Below are 20,889 nucleotides of genomic sequence, written 5' to 3' on the forward strand. Positions count from 1 at the left end.
GAAAGAGGAAAAGACAATTTGGTTGTAGGTCTGATTTTACAACAGAACAACACTGATTGCTCACAATTAACTGAGAAAGGTGCTCTCAAATATGAAATCTGAACTTCAATATTAGATCTCTCTTGATGCTAACTACCCATCATGGCTTTTATATGACTGGTAAACATGGGGGAGCACCCACTTGTGCCTAATATATCAGGGCTGGCTTCCACAGTGAATCTTGGGTCTTCTGTCTTTTCACAGGCTTCTTACAATGCTGAAAGGAACCTTACTTCTCTCTGTATAGAGTGATAACCAGAACATATAAATGGCTGTGCTGTATACCAAAAGTATAACAAACACCATCAGCGTTGGGAAAGAGGGTGACAACCAGGATCATATTCCTCTTCCCAAGAAAGCCAAACAACTCCAGCTGGAAAGCCTGTTCTCTCTGCTGACTTCTAATTTCAGGAACTATTTGTATACTTGAACCATTTACTCAGCCCTTGTGCATAAAGGTGCAGACTGAATCTGTACTTCTTTAGATCTTCCTCTCTGTCTTCATCAAGTGGCTACTTTATAAATTTTGATTGGTGGATAGTGAATAAATAATAAAGATTATCAGACCTTTAAAAATTCAACTTTTATTGCCTTTACTTCTTAGTCTACAGGGAAAACACTGATTATCCTGCTTCTCTAAAAGTATTCTAATATTTAAAAATATTTGATTAATTTATTATATACTAAATAAACTGATTAAATATTTTTAATATATAAATATTTAAAATGCCTAGAATGTTAGCCACACTGGAAATAAATATGGTAGCCCAGGTGGCTTCTCTGGTGGTCTGGTGAAGAATCCACCTGCCAATGCAGGGGACATGGGTTTGATCCTGTCTGGGAAAACCCACATGTTGCAGAGCAACTAAGCCTGTGCGCCACAACTACTGAGCCTGTGCTCTAGAGCCTGGGAGCCGCAACTGCTGAGCCCATGCACCGCAACGACTGAAGCCTGTATGCCTAGAGCCCACACTCTAGAAGAGAAGCCACCACAATGAGAAGCCCACACACTGCAAGGAAGAGCAGCCTCCACTCGATGCAACTAGAGAAAGCCCACACACAGCAACGAAGACCCAGCACAACCAGAAAAATAATAAATAAATATACAAATATGGCAGCCCAGAAAGAGAGAGAGAAAAAAATAGTTATTGCCTAAACTTTTCACAACTGTATGTTGTTTTGGGGCTACAATTCAATAGCAGGTATACTGCTATTCTTTATAACTGAGAAAAATTATAAGTTCAACTTCTGAATGTTTATTTGAGTTTATAATTTTATATTTTCCCTGTCTCCTTCTCTAGGTTGTAAGTTGTATGGACAAGGAACTGGCTGTATCTTCAGTCTGGTGTGGCAGGGAAAGCATATGCGTTGAAGCTGATACATACGGATGGCTTTAGCAAGTGATGAACCTCTCAGTAGGAAAATGGAAAAAGGAAGTCCAGTTCTTTGAATGGAAAATGGGAAAGGTGATCTGCAGTACGGATTGCCAAAAACATATGTAAAGGACCTTCTACATAGTAGATGCTCAACATAGTAGCTATCTCACTATTGTTATTTATGGGCTTCCATTGTAGCTCAGTCGGTAAAGAACCTGCCTGCAACGCAGGAGACCTGGGTTCGATTACTGGGTCAGGAAGATCCCCTGGAGGAGGAAATGGCAACCCACTCCAGTATTCTTGCCTGGAGAATCCCATGAAGAGAGGAGCCTGGCAGGCTACAGTCCATGGGGTAGCAAGAGTCGGACAGAACTTAGTGACTAAGTCACCATTATTGTTATTCCTTTTTAAAATACTATTAATCTTCTTAAGCTATAGCTTTGCATGTTCCACAAACTTTACTCACAGACAGGGTATAGAGAGGAAAATGCTGAATGTCTAATATAGACTTTATTTTTCTACAAATGACAGCAAAAACCATAGCTGTTCTAAACCACCGTTACTTTTGTACTTACAAAACACTTTATCAGAGATAAAAAGGGAGAGTAGATTGAGACATTATACCAGACCATCACCAGCTAGGTATTACTAGAATGTACTCTGGTTCCCATGCTCTGTATTACATACAGCCAAAAAGGCACACAGAGAAATCTAAGGATGGAGGAGCTGCATTTCTTTATGACCTTATTTGAAAGATAAACTCCTTGGGGAAATACAATTTATTCAGATTATCAAGACCCTGCTGTGCAAATCTACAGTCTGGGAGCACACTATGGAGATCAAAAAATATTTACTTTATTCTGTTGGGTATAAAAGCTTTTAATGAATGCATAATTAAGGCAAAAAAGAGTGTGTACAGCTTTAGAAATTCCACTGCTGAGCCAAGCCATTAATATCCAAGGCACCATACCCAGTTGTGATTCCACCTGTTTCCTATTTGGATTACAACCGAGTTATAAATCAAGGTATTATGTGACTACATGACCTGGTGCTGCAGAAAAGGATTGCACTCCAGGATTAGAGAAAGCAACATAAAGGGCTTTGTCGTGGATGTGTGGTGAAGGGTTGGACCTTTGGAACATGCTGAAACAAATAAAATCCAATGCCTGGAGATGAATCATGTAGAAAAAAGTCATCAGACATATCAAGCATGTAAAGGAACCTGTGAGCTTTCTCCATAATATATTAGAGCTGATTGGATAAAATCTAATAGCTATGGAAAAAAAAGATGAGCAAATCATTGACAATGCAGGCCAGTTTATTTGTGATACGATAAAATAATGTAAAACCAGATATTTTTATTTGTATAAATATACAGAGATAGATATATTTGTATACAAACATAAAAATATATGGACAACTGAATGCAACTATATATTTGTGTATTGATATAAATATGCATAAATACAATGTGCTTAGACTAAAACAAGATATTAGCAGCAATTCAAAAATATAAGGAAAAACCCCAGCATGCTCTAATTCTTGAAGTCTTTGAAGGCCTGTATATATATATATTTGTGCTGTATAACAGAGGAACTCTACAATTAGGTTACTAGTACATTTTCATAATCAATTGTATGCATAAATATCCAAGGCTCATGAATAATTTTATATTGTTCCTTGGAAAAGTCTGTAGTAAGCTGGAAATCCAGTATGAAGGAAGTACAGAGACACAGCCATCATCAACAACTAATAACTCTGGCCCTGGTCACTATGTGCTGCAAAATGCCATCAAAAAGTTTACTAGAGCTGCCTCAGCACTTCAGGCGATTACCACTGAACTATGGACTCTATAGAGGAAATTAATGTATACTTTTCTTTTTTTAGTTGAAAAACAGTCTATCTGAGCAACTGGGGCTTTAAAATGAAAATTTCAAGAATCACAAAGCTTTTTTGAATGATGAGAGGCCCAATCAGTTTAAAATATTTTTTTTTTTTTTTTTAAAGCCCGGGAGACCGCGCTGGAGTTACTGTGTCAACCGAGACTCCAGCCCTCGGCTCCCACCTTCTTCCCCCCTAAAATATTTTTAAAGAATAGTAGAGCCTGGAAGTAATTATGATGCATTTCCATACATCATAAGCTGTGCTACTCAAAGTCAGTTGCTGAAAATTAGCTCAATGCTGCAGAATTTCAACAATCTCTCAGTTTATTCACATGGACTTTGTCAATCATTATTATACATAAGAATGAAGATAGGTAAGGTTTCTTTTTTGTTTTAACTCTGCAGTGTTTTGGTTTTTTATATTTTAGATGCTATGCAGGATATATAATATCAATATTTTACATCATATTTACAAATTTTATTACATAATGTAAATTTTTTGTATATTTATAACTGGGACCAGTTCAAATTTGTCTAGGTGTTATGGCACTTTCAAAATCTGAAGTCAGTTACTTAACAGGCTGGGAACTGATGTGTAGTGAGGTGGCAAGAACTTCTGGAACAGTGGTTTTCAAACTGTGGTCCCCAGAGCAGTAACATTAGCATCACCTGGGAACTTGTTAGCATGCAGATATCCAGGCTCCTTAGATCTCCTGAATCAAACTGTATGAGCAGGCAGGCCCAGCCATCTGTTTTAACCAGCTATTCAGGTGATTCCATACATGGTCAAGTTTAAGAACCACTGATACAGAGTACACATTTGAGTAAAGAAAGGAATAGCTCTAACCTGCAAAAACATATTCAAGCAGCAGAACAAGCTGCAAAACCCCAGTCCCTCATCCCAGACTCTGAAGTGGGCAAGCAATATACCGAATGTATGGGACTGAGGCCATGGAACGTGCGTGCGCGTGTGAGCTCAGTCGCTCAGTCATGTCCAACTCTTTGCGACCCCATGGACTGTAGCCCCCCAGGCTCCTCTGTCCATGGCAGAGAATACAGGAGCAGGTTGTCATTTCCTCCTCCAAGGGATCCTCCCAACCTGGGGATTGAACCTGCGTCTCTGTGTCTCCTGCACTGGCAAGCAGATTCTTTACCACTGAACTTACCTGTACCTGGAGCTAAATTATTGACACAGATAAGCAATCATTTCTTAGGGCCCTAGCACATGTCCCCTGAAATGCAGCAAGAAAAGGTTGGCAGCCTGCTCTAAAGGATATTTGTGGAGGGAGAGTGGGAAGTGGAGGTGGGAGAGACATCAGGGAAGGAAAGACACCTGGAGGGAGACAGACATATGGATAGCAGTCTTCTGGTAAGGTATAACTTACACTTTTCTTCTGTTAAACAAATGCACTGCTTATATATCCCCTAATCAGGGAACTCAGGACACCATGCGGCTGTATTACAAAAAATTTCTCTCACAGGGAACTCACTTGGCACATGGAGAAGGAACTCAAACAAACATGTGCTTCTAAGCAACTATGATGCACTAGAGCTAGAAATAAAGAGTTTTCTAATTTCTCCTTGAATCCTGTAAATGAGGAAGGAGCAAGATGTTTTACTTACAGGAAGGGCAGGGGAAAAACAATAAAACAAAAACTTCCTATTTACAAAGCAGCAGCACCAACTATTATGCTGCTTTTAAAAGCATCAATTTTTACTATTTGTTAAAGTATCAGTTCAGTGTTATGTTTTCACTTATCAGAGGAAGGGAGAAAGAGACGGTTCATATAATTATTTGTGACTTTTTTTCTAAAATAATACATGCACTTCTACAAAGCCAAGAGAAATGGGCCATAGGAAAAATATATTTTCCAGAATGGTTATTATTTCGAAAATTTCCAGGAACAGGCCTGTCCAATATGCTGTTGATTGGAAGTAGGTAGTAAAGTTTGTGACATTTTCAGGAATGAAGGAAGAGAGGAGTGATGGAAGTGGGTAGCAAGGTAACTGTGGAATTAATAGAGAAATTCACAAGTGAAGCATGCCACTGTACTGGCTCTGGCCTTGGTGGCTCAGAGGTTAAAGCATCTGCCTGGAATGCGGGAGACCCGGGTTCTATCCCTGGGTTGGGAAGATCCCCCGGAGAAGGAAATGGTAACCCACTCCAGTATTCCTGCCTGGAGAATCCCATAGACGGAGAAGCCTGGTAGGCTACAGTCCACGGGGTCACAAAGAGTCGGACACGACTGAGCGACTTCACTCACTCACTCACTGTGTGTAGGGTACTATGCTATAATATACTTTGCATGCACCATATCATGAACACTCCAACACCCCTAAGATGTACATTGTATATATGATATCATGTCTGAATTTTATGGATGAGGCACGTGGGCAAAGAGGTTGTGTAACCTCTTTTTATGTGATCTTTGCCCAAGGTCACATAACTCTGAGACATGAATTTATATCACAGGGAGACGGAAAAGTAAATCAACACAGGTAATATGGTGTGATCAGCACCCCAGAAGAGTGCCCCGTAATTAACGAAAAGGAGGGAAATCTAACTCTGAGATTGACTGATCAGCTCTGGAAGAGGAGATAACATGTGAGCAAAGTCCTTGCAGGTTAAAGACGAATGCATAGGGTGACACTGTGAGAGAATAATCCATGGAGAAGGAGGCGTCATGTAAAGAGGTTTGAGTATGGGGATATGCATGAAGTTTGCAATGACTGTGTTATAGCATGTGGGTAGTAAATTGTTTTTTAAAAGGCTAAAGAGATAGGATGTTTCATAGTAAAAATAGAACCTGTGTTGGGACTTCCCTGGTGGTCCAGTGGTTGAGACACCACACTCCCAATCAATACAGGGGGCATGGGTTTGATCCCTCGTTGGGGAACTAAATTCTCACATGCTGTACGCCATGAATTTTTTTTAAAAAAATGGAACATCTGAACCACTTTAAGATGAATAAACCTTGTTTTGGAGTGAGGCAAGAGTGAAGACAGGTAGGTTCATTGGTTATCAGTAAGTTTCTCTAGCCCAGAAAATAAGTATTGAGGATTTGAACCAAGACAGTGGTAATAGAAATAGAATGATAAGAGATTTTTAAAAATTAAGGGAGTTAATGCAAAGTCCTGCACACAGATGTTTATAACAGCTCATTATAATTGCCTAAACTTGAAGTGACCAAGATGTCCTTTCGTAGACGAATGGATAAATAAACTGTGGTATCCAGACAAGGGAATATTATGTAGAGCTAAAAAGAAATGAGCTATCCAGCTATGAAGAGACAGAGGGGAAATTTAAATGTGTATTACTAAGCAAAAGAAGCCAATCTGAAAAGGTTACATACTGTATGAACCTAACTATACAACATTCTGGAAAAAAAATGAAACTATGGAGACAGTAAAAACATCAGTGATTCCAGGGGTTAAGATAGGGAAGGAGGGATGAATAGGCAGAGTACAGAGGACTTTTAGGGTAGTGAGACTACTCTTATGATATTATAATGGTAGATACACATTTTGGCCAAACCTACAGGATGTAAAATACCAAGAGTGACCCCTAATATAAACTGCAGACTCTGGGTGATGGTGATGTGACAGTGACAGCAAGTCCATCAACTGTAACACATGTGTCTACTCTGGTAGAGGATGTTGATAATGAAGAAGGCTATTCATATGATGGGGTACAGGGGAAATCTAATTTCCTCTTAATTTTGTCATGAACCTACAACTCCTCTTATAAGAGGAGTTAGAGTATAAGAAAAAGTTGAAGAGGTAAGATTGAAAGGTTTTGGTGACAGCCTATGTGTAGCACAAAGATGGAGTATTTTAGGATGACTCCTGAATTTCTGGCTTGGGTTAACTCTCAGAAAGGTCACATGTCTGTGGAATATCCAAGAGGAAATGCTGACTAAGCAGTTGGCTTAGAGATGACAAAGCATGCTATTTAGTACAGTAAGAATACGGCACATTAAGGAGATGAGAAAGAAAAAGGACAGGGTTAGAAACATAGTCTGTAACCAGGAGACAGGGATGAACACTGAGGCTGGAGTGCAGGAGAGGGGACAGAGACCCTCCACATGTGGATGAAAGAAAGCGAAGGTGAGTAGAAGAGATGAGCACCCATGTGGCACCACAGTACCCAGGGGGATATTCATGAAGATGATGGAAGAAGAGTCTGTAAAAGAATTGAAAAGGAGGAGGAGGAGAACTAGGAGAGAGTCTTGAGAAAAGAGAGGTGCAGGAAAGAAAGGAGCTGCCAGTATTGAAAGGCCATAGAGTGGTCACATTAAAGACCATAAAGCCCACTGCCTTTGACAATTTGGAGGCTTTGGTGACCTTTGTTGGAACAGCCTTTGAGCAGTAATGAAGGCCAAGGACTGAGTTCAATAGGACTGAAGAATGAATAAGTGGTAAGGACTCACAGACACTGTTCCCAGTTTGGTAGTTAATAGGAGAGGGTTGTGGTGATGAAAGAAGAAGAAAAGTTTCTCCCATCTTATTGATCCTATTTTAAAAATGAAAAAAAGGTACCAGCGGAGAAGATACTGAAACTATGGGAAACCCAGGAGGTTCCTGACAGATCAAGTTGCTGAAAGGCAGTTTAGCCTCAGAGAACAGAGCAGACATTTAACTATGGGCAGAAATATTTGCAGGTGGAGGGTGGGCAGGAGAATGAATATCTTAAATGAAACATAGATTTTCTTTTAACGCCTCTAATTTTGAGTATTGATAATGGAATTAAGTGTGATCGATTTTGTTTGCTTTATTGATTCTGAACTCTGGCATCAGTCAAACATTGGAAAAATTTTATTTTTGAGAAAAATATGTTGAAAGTGATTTTAAAATTGCCCACTGGACAACAAATAGTTAGCTGAAAACAGAAATTACTAATATTAGAAAAATCCTTCAAGACATTCTTCTCCTTAAAAACTCACAAACAAAGAAGACACAGTGAACTCTAGATTATCCATATAATAAACTAAAATGACAAAATGACTTCCTTGGCCAGCCGGCATGTCTCTGGGCTGTCACTGACATCCTCTGGAGTGGGCTTAGGGAAAAAGAGCCAACATAATAGCATGTGAAAAAATTGACTGGGATCCTTAAATGGCTACTAAAAACTTATGATATATTTTAGAGCCAAATATTAATGACATTTGGCAAATATGACAATCTAGATTACCCATGCCAGATAGCAAATAGTCATGATTAGAACAAATAATTAGTAGTTGGCAATGATTAAGTAAGGCTGATACATTCCTACCTTTTCTGATCATTTGCACGGACTTAAAAAGAATCTGAAAGATTAAACTGTTTGTAATGTATTTTCCAAAGTTCGTACTTTAACTTTCTCCAAATACAAAAGCATCAGCTCTAGTGAACTATGAAATAGCACACAGTATATTTGATTAGGAGCATATTAAATATATATGTTGGTACAATCATCTGTCTTATCTAATGTGGGAAAAAATAGCTCAGTGGTGGAGAAAAATGAATGTAAGTTACAACTTCTCAACCTTGAGGATAAATTATTCCATTTAGAGCACCGACTATATATTATGTAGCTAGGAGACAGTGCTAATTTAATAATTAAAATTATAATAATACATTGTTTGGAAGAGATAACCTCCTATAAGTCATTGCCATATTACTTAGTTAAAAAATCATAATCTATTAAAATACTGTAAAATATGCAAGATCTTTAGTGCTAAACGCAATCCCCATAGAAAGTATTTTCAACTTAAAAAAACTGTATTCAATGGTAACAAAAGAATTATTTATTAACATATTTTCTTCCCATAATACAAAATTTCAATATTTAAGCAGGAGAAGTTTACAGGACACACTGCTATGGACTGAACTGCATCCTTCCAAAATTTGTATGTTTAAGTTCTAAGCCCCAGTGTGATGGTATTTGGAGGTGTGCCTGTGGGAGGCAGCTGGGTTTAGAGGAGGTCATGAGGGTGGGGCCCTCATGACGGGATCAGTGTTCTCCTAAGAAGAGATACCAGAGAGCTTGAGGTCTCTCTCTGTCATGTGAGAACACAGCCAGAAGGTGGCCACGTGCAAGACAGGAAGAGAGCCCTCATCAGAGCCTAACCATGTTAGCACCTGATCTTAGACTTCCTGCCTCCAGAACTGTGAGAAATAAACGTCTGTTTACATCACCTGGTCTGCGGTATTTTGTTTTGGTAGCCTGAGCTGACCAATACACACACTGAGCCCCTGTGATGTGATAGGAGGGAGGGGTAAGAAATAAAGAGGCGTCAGGTATGACTCCTGCTTTCAAGAGCCCCACAGTATAATAGGGGTGGGTAACACTTTCAACCACGTTAGCCCATGAGGAAAGTGATGCAAAACCAGCACTCAGATACTTTCTGCTTCTGTGAAGTTATTTCAAGGATCCAGCGCTTCTCAAAGTTGAAAGGGAAAAAATAATTTCTAAGTACAAGAACACTAAAAATCACATTTATGGAAAAAAAAAAAACCAGAATACCCAGAATTCTTCCTAATACCCTCATGGGAGAATAACATTCTTTAAACCTTTGTACCTTCACTGAAGAGAGAAAATGACTAATTCTCACGGCAGCCCATTTAGTGTAAAACAAAATGAAGACAAGGGGTGACTAATAAGCATCAGTCACAGAGGAGGGAGATTTAGGGCAGGAAGTCACTTCCTCCCTCCTGCTCCCTTTACATTCTTGGCTTCTGAATGATTAATATAGTAAGAATTTTGGCTTCGCTTTATAAGGTGATCCAAAAATGCACACCATAAACAGAACAATCCCTTCAATCTGGGGAAATGCTCTTTTATACTTGTAAAAACAGAAACCAAAACAAGTTTTAAAAAAAGACACCCCCTGTCCAGCTTTCCTTATAGTGATAAAATACTCCACCTAGAGCACTCCTACCCTTTGCCTCTCACATCGCAGCAGCACGTCTCCTCTTTCAGGTCACGTCTTCCCCATAAAAGTGCTAAACTAATGCCGCTTAATGACAAATTAATGTCCATGAATAAAAAATACACCTCTAATAGCATAGAGTAATTTGCCATTACAATATCATCATTGGACATGCCCCTGGTTTAATACGATGTATTTAATTCATAACCTAATGAGTGATATATAAAAAGAGGGAGATGAACCCTGCAATTACATTTATGTGAGTCTGTCACCTTATTTGTAAAACCTTAGAGTCATTTACATTCAAATTAGAACAAATGAGTGATTTCACAAAGTGTGGTGATAAATGACCACAGCAGCCCAAGACAAAACTGTATTTCCTGTGAACACATTAACAGTTTCCTATTATTTGTTAAAAATTACAATGCATATTGCCCAGTGTGGTGTGAATAATGACTTTTTTACTGATTAGGTCAGAAGACTAATATGTAGCAAAATAAATAATTTTTCTTTTCATTTTTTCTGATTTTTGCTTTAAATTAACTACTGAATTCTGGTGGATTCACACTGCCACCTGCTGCCTAGGAGCAGATACTAAAAGCATATTCCTATCAAAAGGAGTTAATTCACCACTTTGGTGGTCTTATTCAGAAAGTCTAGTGAGAGTTCTTTCTCGTCAGTATATTTAAATTGCATTTCATAACAAGGGCTGATACTTGGCAAACCAAAAGATCACTTACTAAACAAATAATAGGATATACCATGTGTTATTTAGGGGAGGGAGTACAAAATCTACAAACCTTTTTTTGAGTACAAAATCTACAAAGCTAACTGCAAAAAAAGTCATTTTCAGCAAAGCATGTGTATCTCCTAATACATCACTTTCAGAGGATACAGCACAAAATCCAGTGGCCAGTACCCCTGATCTTATGCTAAGGGAGTTTTGGGGAGGGTCGTGTGTGTGTGTTCCTTACTCTTGACCCTAGGTACAATCTGAAGGTGATGACTGAAGGTGCTGCCTGTCCACTGACGATCTCCACCACCTAGCCCTTCCTCCCAGTGTCAAGTTCCAACACGAGAGGAAGGCCTTAGTGTCCAGGACAGAGTAGACTAGGAAAGGCGTGAGGACAAGATATGAGGCTCAGGAGGATCAGGCCTGGCCTTGGAGACCAGGCTAAGGGTTTCTGTAGGTGAAATGATGCGGCCAAAGGGTCATTAGGGAAGCTAGTAGAGTTTTCCAAACCAGATCAGCATCCTAGCTCTGACTTTAAGTTTCTCCATCTGTAAAGAGAAAAGAACACTCACCTGCCTTAAGGGGTTGCTCAGCAGAGGAGAAATGGGAATCTCTGTGCAAAAGACTCAATACGGATAGGCTCTCAATAAATGTTGGTTCTCTTTCCTGTGAAAGATAATGATGGCTCTGGGGACTATGGTTTGGCATAGACAGAGGTGAGAAACAAGCAGACCCCCTAGGAGGAAATTATGAGCTCATAACATATAGCCAGTGATGGTGAGAGTCTAAAGAAAGTTAAGAAAATTAGCACTGGAGAAACGGACCTGGTCTGAGAGATATTTGGGAGGTAGAATCAACACAACTTGATAACTGATTGGATACAGTGATGAGGAAGGGGGTTCTAAGACTCTGTCCAAATTTCTAGACAACAGATCAATGGTACCACCAAGAGAGAGAAGGATAGGTTTTCTCATGTTGGATCTGAATTGCCTGTGTGATGCTTAGATAGAGACGTTCAGAAGCTAACTTTAAAAAGACAAGGAAAAATCAAAGTTTAGGAAAACTGGACTCAAAAATTTTGTAATGTTTATCTGAAGGACTCAGTAAATCAGCAGCCACATCAGAATCCCTTTATTCACAGCCCATGTCCTGAGAATGGTCTGCAGAGATTCCTTTATAAGATTTAACATAGTGATTGACATGCGTGTACACATGCATACTCTGAAAAATAAGAAAATTTACATGTTTTACTGGACCTACTTTAAAACAAATATTGCTCTTTAGTGAACTGGTTCACCTTTCTGATGAAATTTTTAAGAAGAGTACAGTGGGTAAGAAAGAGGAGCAGAAGGCAGAACAGGGAAAGCAACATTCACATTTCATTTGAGACTGAATCTCAGATAGCAGGTAAGTCTGACAGGTCATGCTTATTAATAATATATAACATGACAGGCTATACAGGATGGAATCCTACAGAATTTCATCGCAAAGCAGTAAGAAAGGCACACTTGAGGAGCTGTTTATAAATCCCTCATCTTGGGATGATGGGCTATTACAGTAGCCACTCCTCCTTGCAAACACCTTGTCCTCAATGAGTTAGCTGTTTCACAGCCACGCTACCAGTTAATTCCACCAACATGCACTGAGACCAAATGTATTCTCAATGAGGGGTCCAATGAGAGGGCCTGGGGCCAAAAATGAATAAGCGAAGACCACAGGATAAGGAAGACCTCACAGCCTGAGAGGCTAATTCATGGTTATCCTCCCTAATACAGAGGGATACTGCTCTTGTGATGTGGGCTCCTGGCCCTCAACAGCCTGCCAGAGAAAAAACAAGAGAAAGGACACAGTGACCTCAAAGTGTCCCTTCCCTTGGCTCAGGGGCAGCAGCCGCATCTAGGCATGTGCCGAAGAAGCTTCAGGTCAATACAACAGCTGATGGCTGGGGAGGCTCAGGGTGGCTTGGGTAGGGCAGTGAGTTTCTGGGAAGTGTCCACCTTGTACTTCTCCTAGCATATGCTTTCTAATGAGCCCTAGAGGACAGGAGGAGGCACCAAAGCCAAAGTCTACCCTTCACATCTCTGAAATAATGGTAATCTGAGAACAACAAAATAATACCAGGCATCTTAGGAAAATGGCTTCACAAACTCCTTGTTGCACCGAACAAGGACTACTCTAGTATTCTTGCCTGGAGAATCCCATGGACAGAGGACCCTGGTGGGTTACAGTCCATAGGGTTGCAAAGAGTTGGACATGACTGAAGCGACTTGGCAAGCACCAAACAAGGACAGAGAATATACTAGCTTTGGTGTTGGGTCTTAATTTCTAACTACAGTTAAAGCACTAAAGATTTTTCATTTTAACAGAAAACGTTTTATATACCCAATAAAATTATTCCACAGGAAATTAAAAACTAGTTAAGCAATAATACCAAAAAAATCATAAATAGGTATAGTTATTTGACTCTGTCAAAACGAAAGCAGACTGACCCATTCTGGTAATTTGATAATCCTAAAAGATAGGCAGGGGATATATTTGTAAAAGACTGACATAATGAAGGCTTCTGCACACAAATGGTTTTAATCCACTTATAGTCAAATTTCCTTCCAAAAGTTGAACATCTTGTAACATCAGAAATAAAAAGGAAAGTTACATAAGAGAATGAAAGGAAAACATTGGTGAAAAGAAAGTGAAATTTTTAATCCCTGCTCAAGCAGGCTAATAATAAATGACCTATCCAGAAAACACATCTGTATGCAAGTTACATTTTTTTTCCAGAGCAAACAATGAACTGCAAGAATTCAAAATTCCAAAGTGACACAAGTTAGCCAATATTTCGACAGGTTCATCTGATGGGTAGGGAAAAATACTCATGAATGTCCCATGTTCATCCAGAATCCTTATTTAGAGAGAATTATAGTTTACACACACACATACACACACACACACACACCTGTATATACACACGATTTTAATATGCATCATGATAGCTAGCACCATAAGCAAACTTTTGTCAACACACATCATTAATTACTATCTACCAGGGAAAAAGTGAATCAGGTGATGATGCTGAAAGCACAAGTTGTAATATTTGTTGTAAAAATGTCAAATAAAAGTAATTTCAATTTCACAAATTGAACACACAGATTTGAAGTCTTATAGCCAATGTTTTTCTCATTTGGTACTTGCAGAAAGGGATTAAAATAGCTATCCCATATCACCCAATGATATTGAGGGGAATCAGAAGGAAAAGAAGATAAAACATTTAAACATTTACTATTAGATTAAATATGCTGAGATAATGATAAAACTTCTATCCGCTGTATTGGAACTGCCCCTTAGTTGAACATGGCTGACATTCCTTACACAGTCTCCCTAGGGAGCACTGGTTCCTATTTCCTGAGGTTGCTGGGGGGATGAAATAATATGATATACGAGAAAGGGCTTTGGAAATGACCTAATGAGTAACAGAATGGCTATATTTAAAATTAGAGAAATTATTAGGAAGGAAATAATTAGGCAGAAAAAAATAGTATTTTTCTACTTACTAATAATATGTCATATGCACAAGGATAGTAGAATTAAATTATGTAGATTTATTATTTTTCAAATTTACTTTCACTGTTGTTATAATCCTATAATAAATGCAAGTTAACAGTCATACTAGTAGAATAAATTGGAGGATCTCAAGATAGGAGGTTGGTACTTAACTCTGCAAAATAAGAGACTCATAGACATACTACCTGCCTAAGATGTCCTGTGTCTTCCTATTGAAACAAAAGGTTTTCATCCAAGAAGAAAAAAAAAGGTCTTTGGAATCAGAAAGGCCTATCACTCACCAGCTATGAGCAAACTGGGATTATTTCAAATCTTTGATTGTTTACCTATCAAAATGTGTACCCTGTTGTGAGGGCCAAACGTGAAGCATCAGTGAGCAAGCAGCAGGTGCTCAGTAGATGGGCCATTCTCCCCCTCCCCTTCTCAAAGCCTTTCCTGCAACCCTAGCAAATCAGAGCAAAAAATGCACAGATCACTTATCACTTCTCCAGAATTTACTGCCTGAGAAGTTCATGCAGCAATTAATTATATATGACGTCATGATATGTTAGCTACTGTTACCGAATCTGAAATGACAATCCAACTTTTCATGCATTTCCACAATCAGACAGCACTGGTTCAAGTCAAGGCCCTTCCTAGTGTCATCTCCCAGGGCCCCAGCAGTGAACCCTGTCTGTGGCTGTTGAGTTGCTCTGCTGCCCAAGGGGAGTGGAGGCCTAGGGTGGGCGGGGAGGGCTGGGGACACGAGGTAGGGCGCTGAGAGCTGCAGCTGCCCTCCTAGAAGCCTCAGTCCGTGTCCTGGAGAAATTCTACCACCACAGGCCACATCTCCCACCCACCCCTCTTGTACTTTATCTGTCACTGGAGTCCAGCTGGTGGGTTACCGCAGGGGGAGGAATGTGCAGGGCATACTAGCAGGATGCAAGCTTACATACCTGGATGAGATAGTGAGAACACAAATTGAGAAGCTCCAGTAACTGTAGGTGACTGCCAGCTGCTAACACATCCTGGATCACGCCTGGCTCCAACAAAATCTGTTGTTTTTTTAAATAAAAGAAAATAATCAGTTACTTACAACTTGCTTAATCTGCAAATATACTGTATTTAAATTGCTCCTTAACATACTATATCTGAATTAATACTGTTATTACGGAAGTCAGTCCTTTTTCTGTTCTGATTAATGAGCTGTGGCCCTCATTCTAACAGCTGAGTTCTCATTTCCAATATTCATTTCTTGTGCACAAAGCTCCACACTTAACCACTTATTTTTGCAAGAGGATATGAACATTTGCAAAGACCAATATAATAGTCTTAAAATTCAGTGTGTGATGAATGTCATCTTGTAAATACAAAAGAATTGAATTTTAGTTTTTCAACATATACTTCAGAATGTTTTTCTTCAGTAAATTGCAGAAACAGTACAGTTAACAGGTATTTTAGGGAAAAGGGCTTACATTTCTCCTTGAAATATGAGACCAGAGGTAGATATTGCTCCGTTTTACTTCTAAATCCTATAATAACTTCAACCACAAGCTTTCATTTTTTTTCCTTCTCAATCTATGATTCTCTAATCCTTTCTGTTTCAAATAAAGGATGTAGAAATAGTATATTTAGAATAAAAAGGCATCAGAGAGAAAGCAAAATGCCCCAGATATACTGGCAAGAGCAGTCTTCATTCTTTTCTGGTTAGGTCCAACTTTGGGCCTACAGCTGCCAGCGCTTGAGCTGGTAAACAGGACTGGAGAAAAACACACAACTAAGTTGACTAAATTAACTTTACATCCAAGACTGCCAGGCACAGGAAGACTGCAATGCTGCTCCAGTCTTCCTCACCCATTTCCCAAGTACAGTGGTTCCTAAAGTCTAGTCTCTGAACCAGCAGCATCAGTGTTACCTGGGAAATCCTGAAAATGACAATTCTTAGGCACCTCCCCAGATCTAACTGAATCAGAAACTTTCAAGTAAAGCCCAGTAACTGGTGTTTCGACAAACCCCACTGGGGCTTCTAGTGCCCAGTGAAGCCAGAAAAACACTGGTGGAGTCAGCTTGCTCTCTCCCTCTATTTCTTCTCGCATGCTTCTCTCTCCTCAAGCCTGCAACTCCTTGTCTCTCTTCTTATGCTAACCTCATGATCTTCCAAAGGTTCCCACCACCAAGTCTACCAACTCACCTACTCATATCTGTTCCAGCACATTTTATTCTCCCCTACACTTCAATAGGGCACTAGATCCCATCTCTCTCTGCCTGATACTTCCCCTCTCGTTGCTATATCATCAGCTGTTCTCTTCCACTGGATGATAACTCTCATCAGCATACAAATATGCCATTCAAGCTCCTAATAAATAAAAATCCCATCCCTTGACCCCAAAGACCCCTCACGCTTCCCATCATAACAAAACTCCTCAGGGGATGTTGTCTATACAAAACCCCATTGCTTGCTTTACTCAGCTCTCTTTCAAATCTATACCTGTTGAGTTTTGTTCCCATGGTTCCTCTAAAAATGCTCTCATCAAGGCCATCAGTGACTTCTACATCCAAGAGCCACTTCTCAATATTTAATCTTACTCAAACCAGCAGCAGTTAGCAAAGCTGATTGCTCCTCTTCTTGAACAATTTCTTCCCTTGCCCCTAGGACAACACACTCTCTCTCGGTTTCTTCTACTTCAATAACCAGAGCCTTTCCACCACCTTCCCAAACTGTAAGCGTTGGGAATGCTCAGAGCTCAGTCCCCCATCTCTTCTTTCCTCTCTCTACTAACTCCGTGGATGACCTCACATAATCCCATGGCTTTAAAACTATCCACACACTGATTACATTCAAATTTGTTTCTCCAGCCCCAACCTCACCCTTGAACTTCAGACTGACATTCAACCACCCATTCTGTGTCACCACTTGGGTATCTAATGGGCAGCTCAACCTGAAAGTGCCCCACACTGAACTCTTCATCCTCTCCACCAACCACCAAACCTGCTCCTATCCCAATCCAGCCATTTCAGCAAAAAGCAACTTGGTTATTTACACTAAAACCCCAGAGTCATTCCTTACTCCTCTTATTTTTTTCATACCTCACATCTGATCCATCAGCCACTCCTGTTAGCTCTACTTCAAAATAGTTCCAGAATCAAACATACTCAGTGCCTCTTTCATCATTATCACTCTAGTCCAACCTACTGTCTCCTATATAATAGCCTCCTAACTAGTTGAACTGCTCTCTCCTTTGCCTCCTCGCACTGCTTTTAATATCAAATGGTTCTTTAAAAACAGAAATGAAATCATGTCACTCTTTCATTCAGAACTGTCCAACAACTTTTTATTTCATTGGAAAAAGACCAAAGTGTTCACTATATCATGTAAGTTCCTTTTGAATACACAGAGCACCTTAGCGTTTACATCTAGCTGCTTTCCTTGCCTGGACTGCTCTTCCTCAAGACATCAGAGAGGCTCACTCCTCGTGCTCTTCAAACCTCTGCCCAGACAGCATCTTACCTAAGAGGCCTTCTCTGACCATCCTATGTAAAATAGTACCCCACTCCCCATCACCCCTATTCCCAATCTCTTTGCTTTATTCTTCTTCATAGCACTTAACATCTCTCAACATACTACATATTTGTCTCATTGATGATTTTCTGTTTCTCCACTGACTAGGATACATGATCCAGGAGAGTAAGAACTTGAGCCATTTTGTATCCCTACCACTCAGAACAATAACAAACAAAAAGCTTTCACTTAACATTGATGAATTAACCTTAATTTACTGAATTAATTTATCTCTGAAAGTGAAAAGTGAAAGTTGCTCAATTGTGTTCAACTCTTTGTTACCCCATGGACTATAAATACAGTCCATGGAATTTTCCAGGCCAGAATATTGGAGTGGGTAGACTGTCCCTTCTCCAGGGGATCTTCCCAACCCAGGAATTGAATTGGGGTCTCCTGCATTGCAGGCAGATTCTTTACCAATTGAGCTATCAGGGAAGAATTTATCTTTAGATATGCTTTTTTTAATTTTTAAAAATTATTTATTTATTATTTACTATTGGCCGCACCAGGCGGCATGCAGGATCTTAGTTCTCCAACCGGGGATAAAACCTGCACCCTCCCCGTGCAGTGGAAGCGTGGAGTCCCAACCACTGGACTGTCAGGGAAGTCCTCTAGATACGTTTTTAAATTATAATAAGCCTAACTAGAGGAAAGAGGGAAAAGGACTATACATTTTATTTCTCAATGATCAAAGAAGTGAAAAAGTTAAGCATGTGTGGCAAAAATACCAACATTCATCTTATTCTGAAAATTCTTTACAGCTCCTTTCCTGTCTAGTCAGAGGGAAAAACCTGAATTTTTCTAACTCCTCAAGGAGAAGGCTTTGACTGACATTCAGGAAATTATTGCAGCTCCCTTCACAGGAGCAAGGATGTAGTGTATTCTTGCAGAAGAGGCATGGCCTAAGGCGCAGAATGGGGAATAGATGGATTAGAAAGGTTAGTCTTAGCCTTTAAATCCTGTCAGTTGCGCTTATTTCACACAACTGGCATTCATGATAACCTCTAAGGCTCGGTAATGCCAAACACAAAGACAGATATCACAGAGAGACAAGATGAATATTCCACAGCACGTGTAACATGTCCAGCGGGCCACCTGGAGAAACCTCAGAAGAGAAACCCATCCTGGGATTGTTTTTTCGTCTTTGTTTCTTGATTTCTGTTCTGTAGTTTTTTTTTTTCTTCTCTCATTACAACATAAGTTTCTCTAAAAAAAATTCTTTAGCACAGAAAATCCCTAAGTGATTTTAAAGGGAGTGGTTTAAAAAAAAAAAAAAAAAAACCTATCAGAAAAGCTGGGTCTCACTTACAGAAACAAAACCAGCATTCCAAGCTCCATTTACATTTATTTACATTAGTCGCTCAGTCATGTCCAACTCTTTGCAACCCCATGGACTGTAGCCTGCCAGGCTTCTCTGTCCATGGGATATCCCAGGCAAGGATACTGGAGTGGGTTGCTATTTCCTTCTCTAGGGTATCTTCCCAACCTATGGATCAAACCCAAGTCTCCCGCATTGCAGGCAAATTCTTTACCATCTGAGTCACCAGGGAAGCCCTTAAAGTCTTTTCAATTCAGTTCTGTAGCTTATTGGTGACTGGTTGTCCTCATATATTTTTCCAGAGAATTTGTGTTTGGGCAGAAAAACAAAGGTTGGATCTCATCACGGTGTACAGTATGGCCAATCTATCAGTTGTCTAGAACTGGGTGAAAATGGCCTTCTGTAGAAGGAAGGGCTCCCCCACACGTCAGTTGATAGATGAACATGGAGATCCCTAAGTGTTGCAGAGCACATGCTGGTTACACTTAGGCCTTTCAGGAATGCATACCCACCCACATCTAGTCTGGCACTCAAAGCAGGTCAGATGGGAAGAAGGATCACTCCAGGACCACCCACAGGAGGGAAGGGTGTTCCCTGACAGTTCAGAACACGGAGTAGTAGAGTGGGAGCTTGACACATCTAGTCAATCATCAAATTGGAGGAGCTTAGCTCAGACGAGACAGAGGACAAAACCAATGTCTGAATAACAAAAAAGATTAAGAAATGCAGGATGCATAAAGCCAAGTAGCCCAGGAAAACACTAACGCCACCCAACTGGGCTGGCATTGCCTCTTCCCTCAGTGATGCTCCCCTGCCTGGGTGGAGGCAGAAGTGGGGTGTCTTCAGACTGTTCCAAGAGGTTCTGATGCAATTTCAGGTGGGCACGAGCTGCCCGTTCACAGGCCATCGTATGGAACATGCTTTCCCTGCCACCCACTCACACTTGACCTCCAGGTAACAGAATACAGAGGGCTGAACTTGAAAGAGGGGAGCTGGACAGTCCTAGCTGGGGAGGTGACAATCTCATTTCAAAAGCTGTCCTGCAGCTGGTGGCAAGTTAGTCCGTGTCAACTGAGGAAAGATCCACTGTTGACCCCTGCCCCAAAAGCTGAGACTCCGCCTTCACTGTGACCAGCTGAGGATAAGAAGCGGTCAGTGGCTGTAGTCAAGGTGACACTGGGTAGTGTGACAAAGCAACAGAGGTAAAAGCCACAACTACAGTTGAAGACGTGGTCTCTAAAGATACCAGTGAGAGTTACCACATCAGAATTCAGGCATGAAGGGTCCAACTGCCCTGCCAGAAGGAGGCACTCCTGAATACTGAGACCAAAGGTGTCGTCTGGCCACTGATCTAAGCAACAGTGGATCTGCACCATCTTTGTGTCTGCTAATTCCCTCAGTTCTGTCTGACTCTTCGTGACCCCATGGACTGTAGTCTGTCAGCCTCCTCTGTCCATGGGATTCTCCAGGCAAGAATACTGGAGTGGGCTGCCATGCCCTCCTCCAGAGGATATTCACAACCCAGGGATCGAA

The 20,889-nt window shown here is 40.3% G+C and overlaps 1 protein-coding gene across 6 annotated transcripts in view; it reads right to left on the bottom strand.

Annotated features, from left to right (window-relative positions):
• Positions 1 to 20,889, bottom strand: part of KLHL32 (kelch like family member 32) — a 218,441-nt gene that overhangs the window by 78,259 nt on the left and 119,293 nt on the right. For all 6 annotated transcript variants that reach the window (XR_003512614.1, XM_027551368.1, XM_027551366.1 and 3 more), the window contains one exon: positions 15,436 to 15,534. Coding sequence is in view for 5 of the 6 variants with exons in the window: in XM_027551368.1 (XP_027407169.1) it covers positions 15,436 to 15,534 (99 nt within the window). In the remaining variant the exon portion in view is untranslated. The remainder of the gene's footprint in view (positions 1 to 15,435; positions 15,535 to 20,889) is intronic.

This window comes from Bos indicus x Bos taurus, chromosome 9 (assembly GCF_003369695.1).
Source record: "Bos indicus x Bos taurus breed Angus x Brahman F1 hybrid chromosome 9, Bos_hybrid_MaternalHap_v2.0, whole genome shotgun sequence".
NCBI classification, from domain to species: domain Eukaryota; kingdom Metazoa; phylum Chordata; class Mammalia; order Artiodactyla; family Bovidae; genus Bos; species Bos indicus x Bos taurus.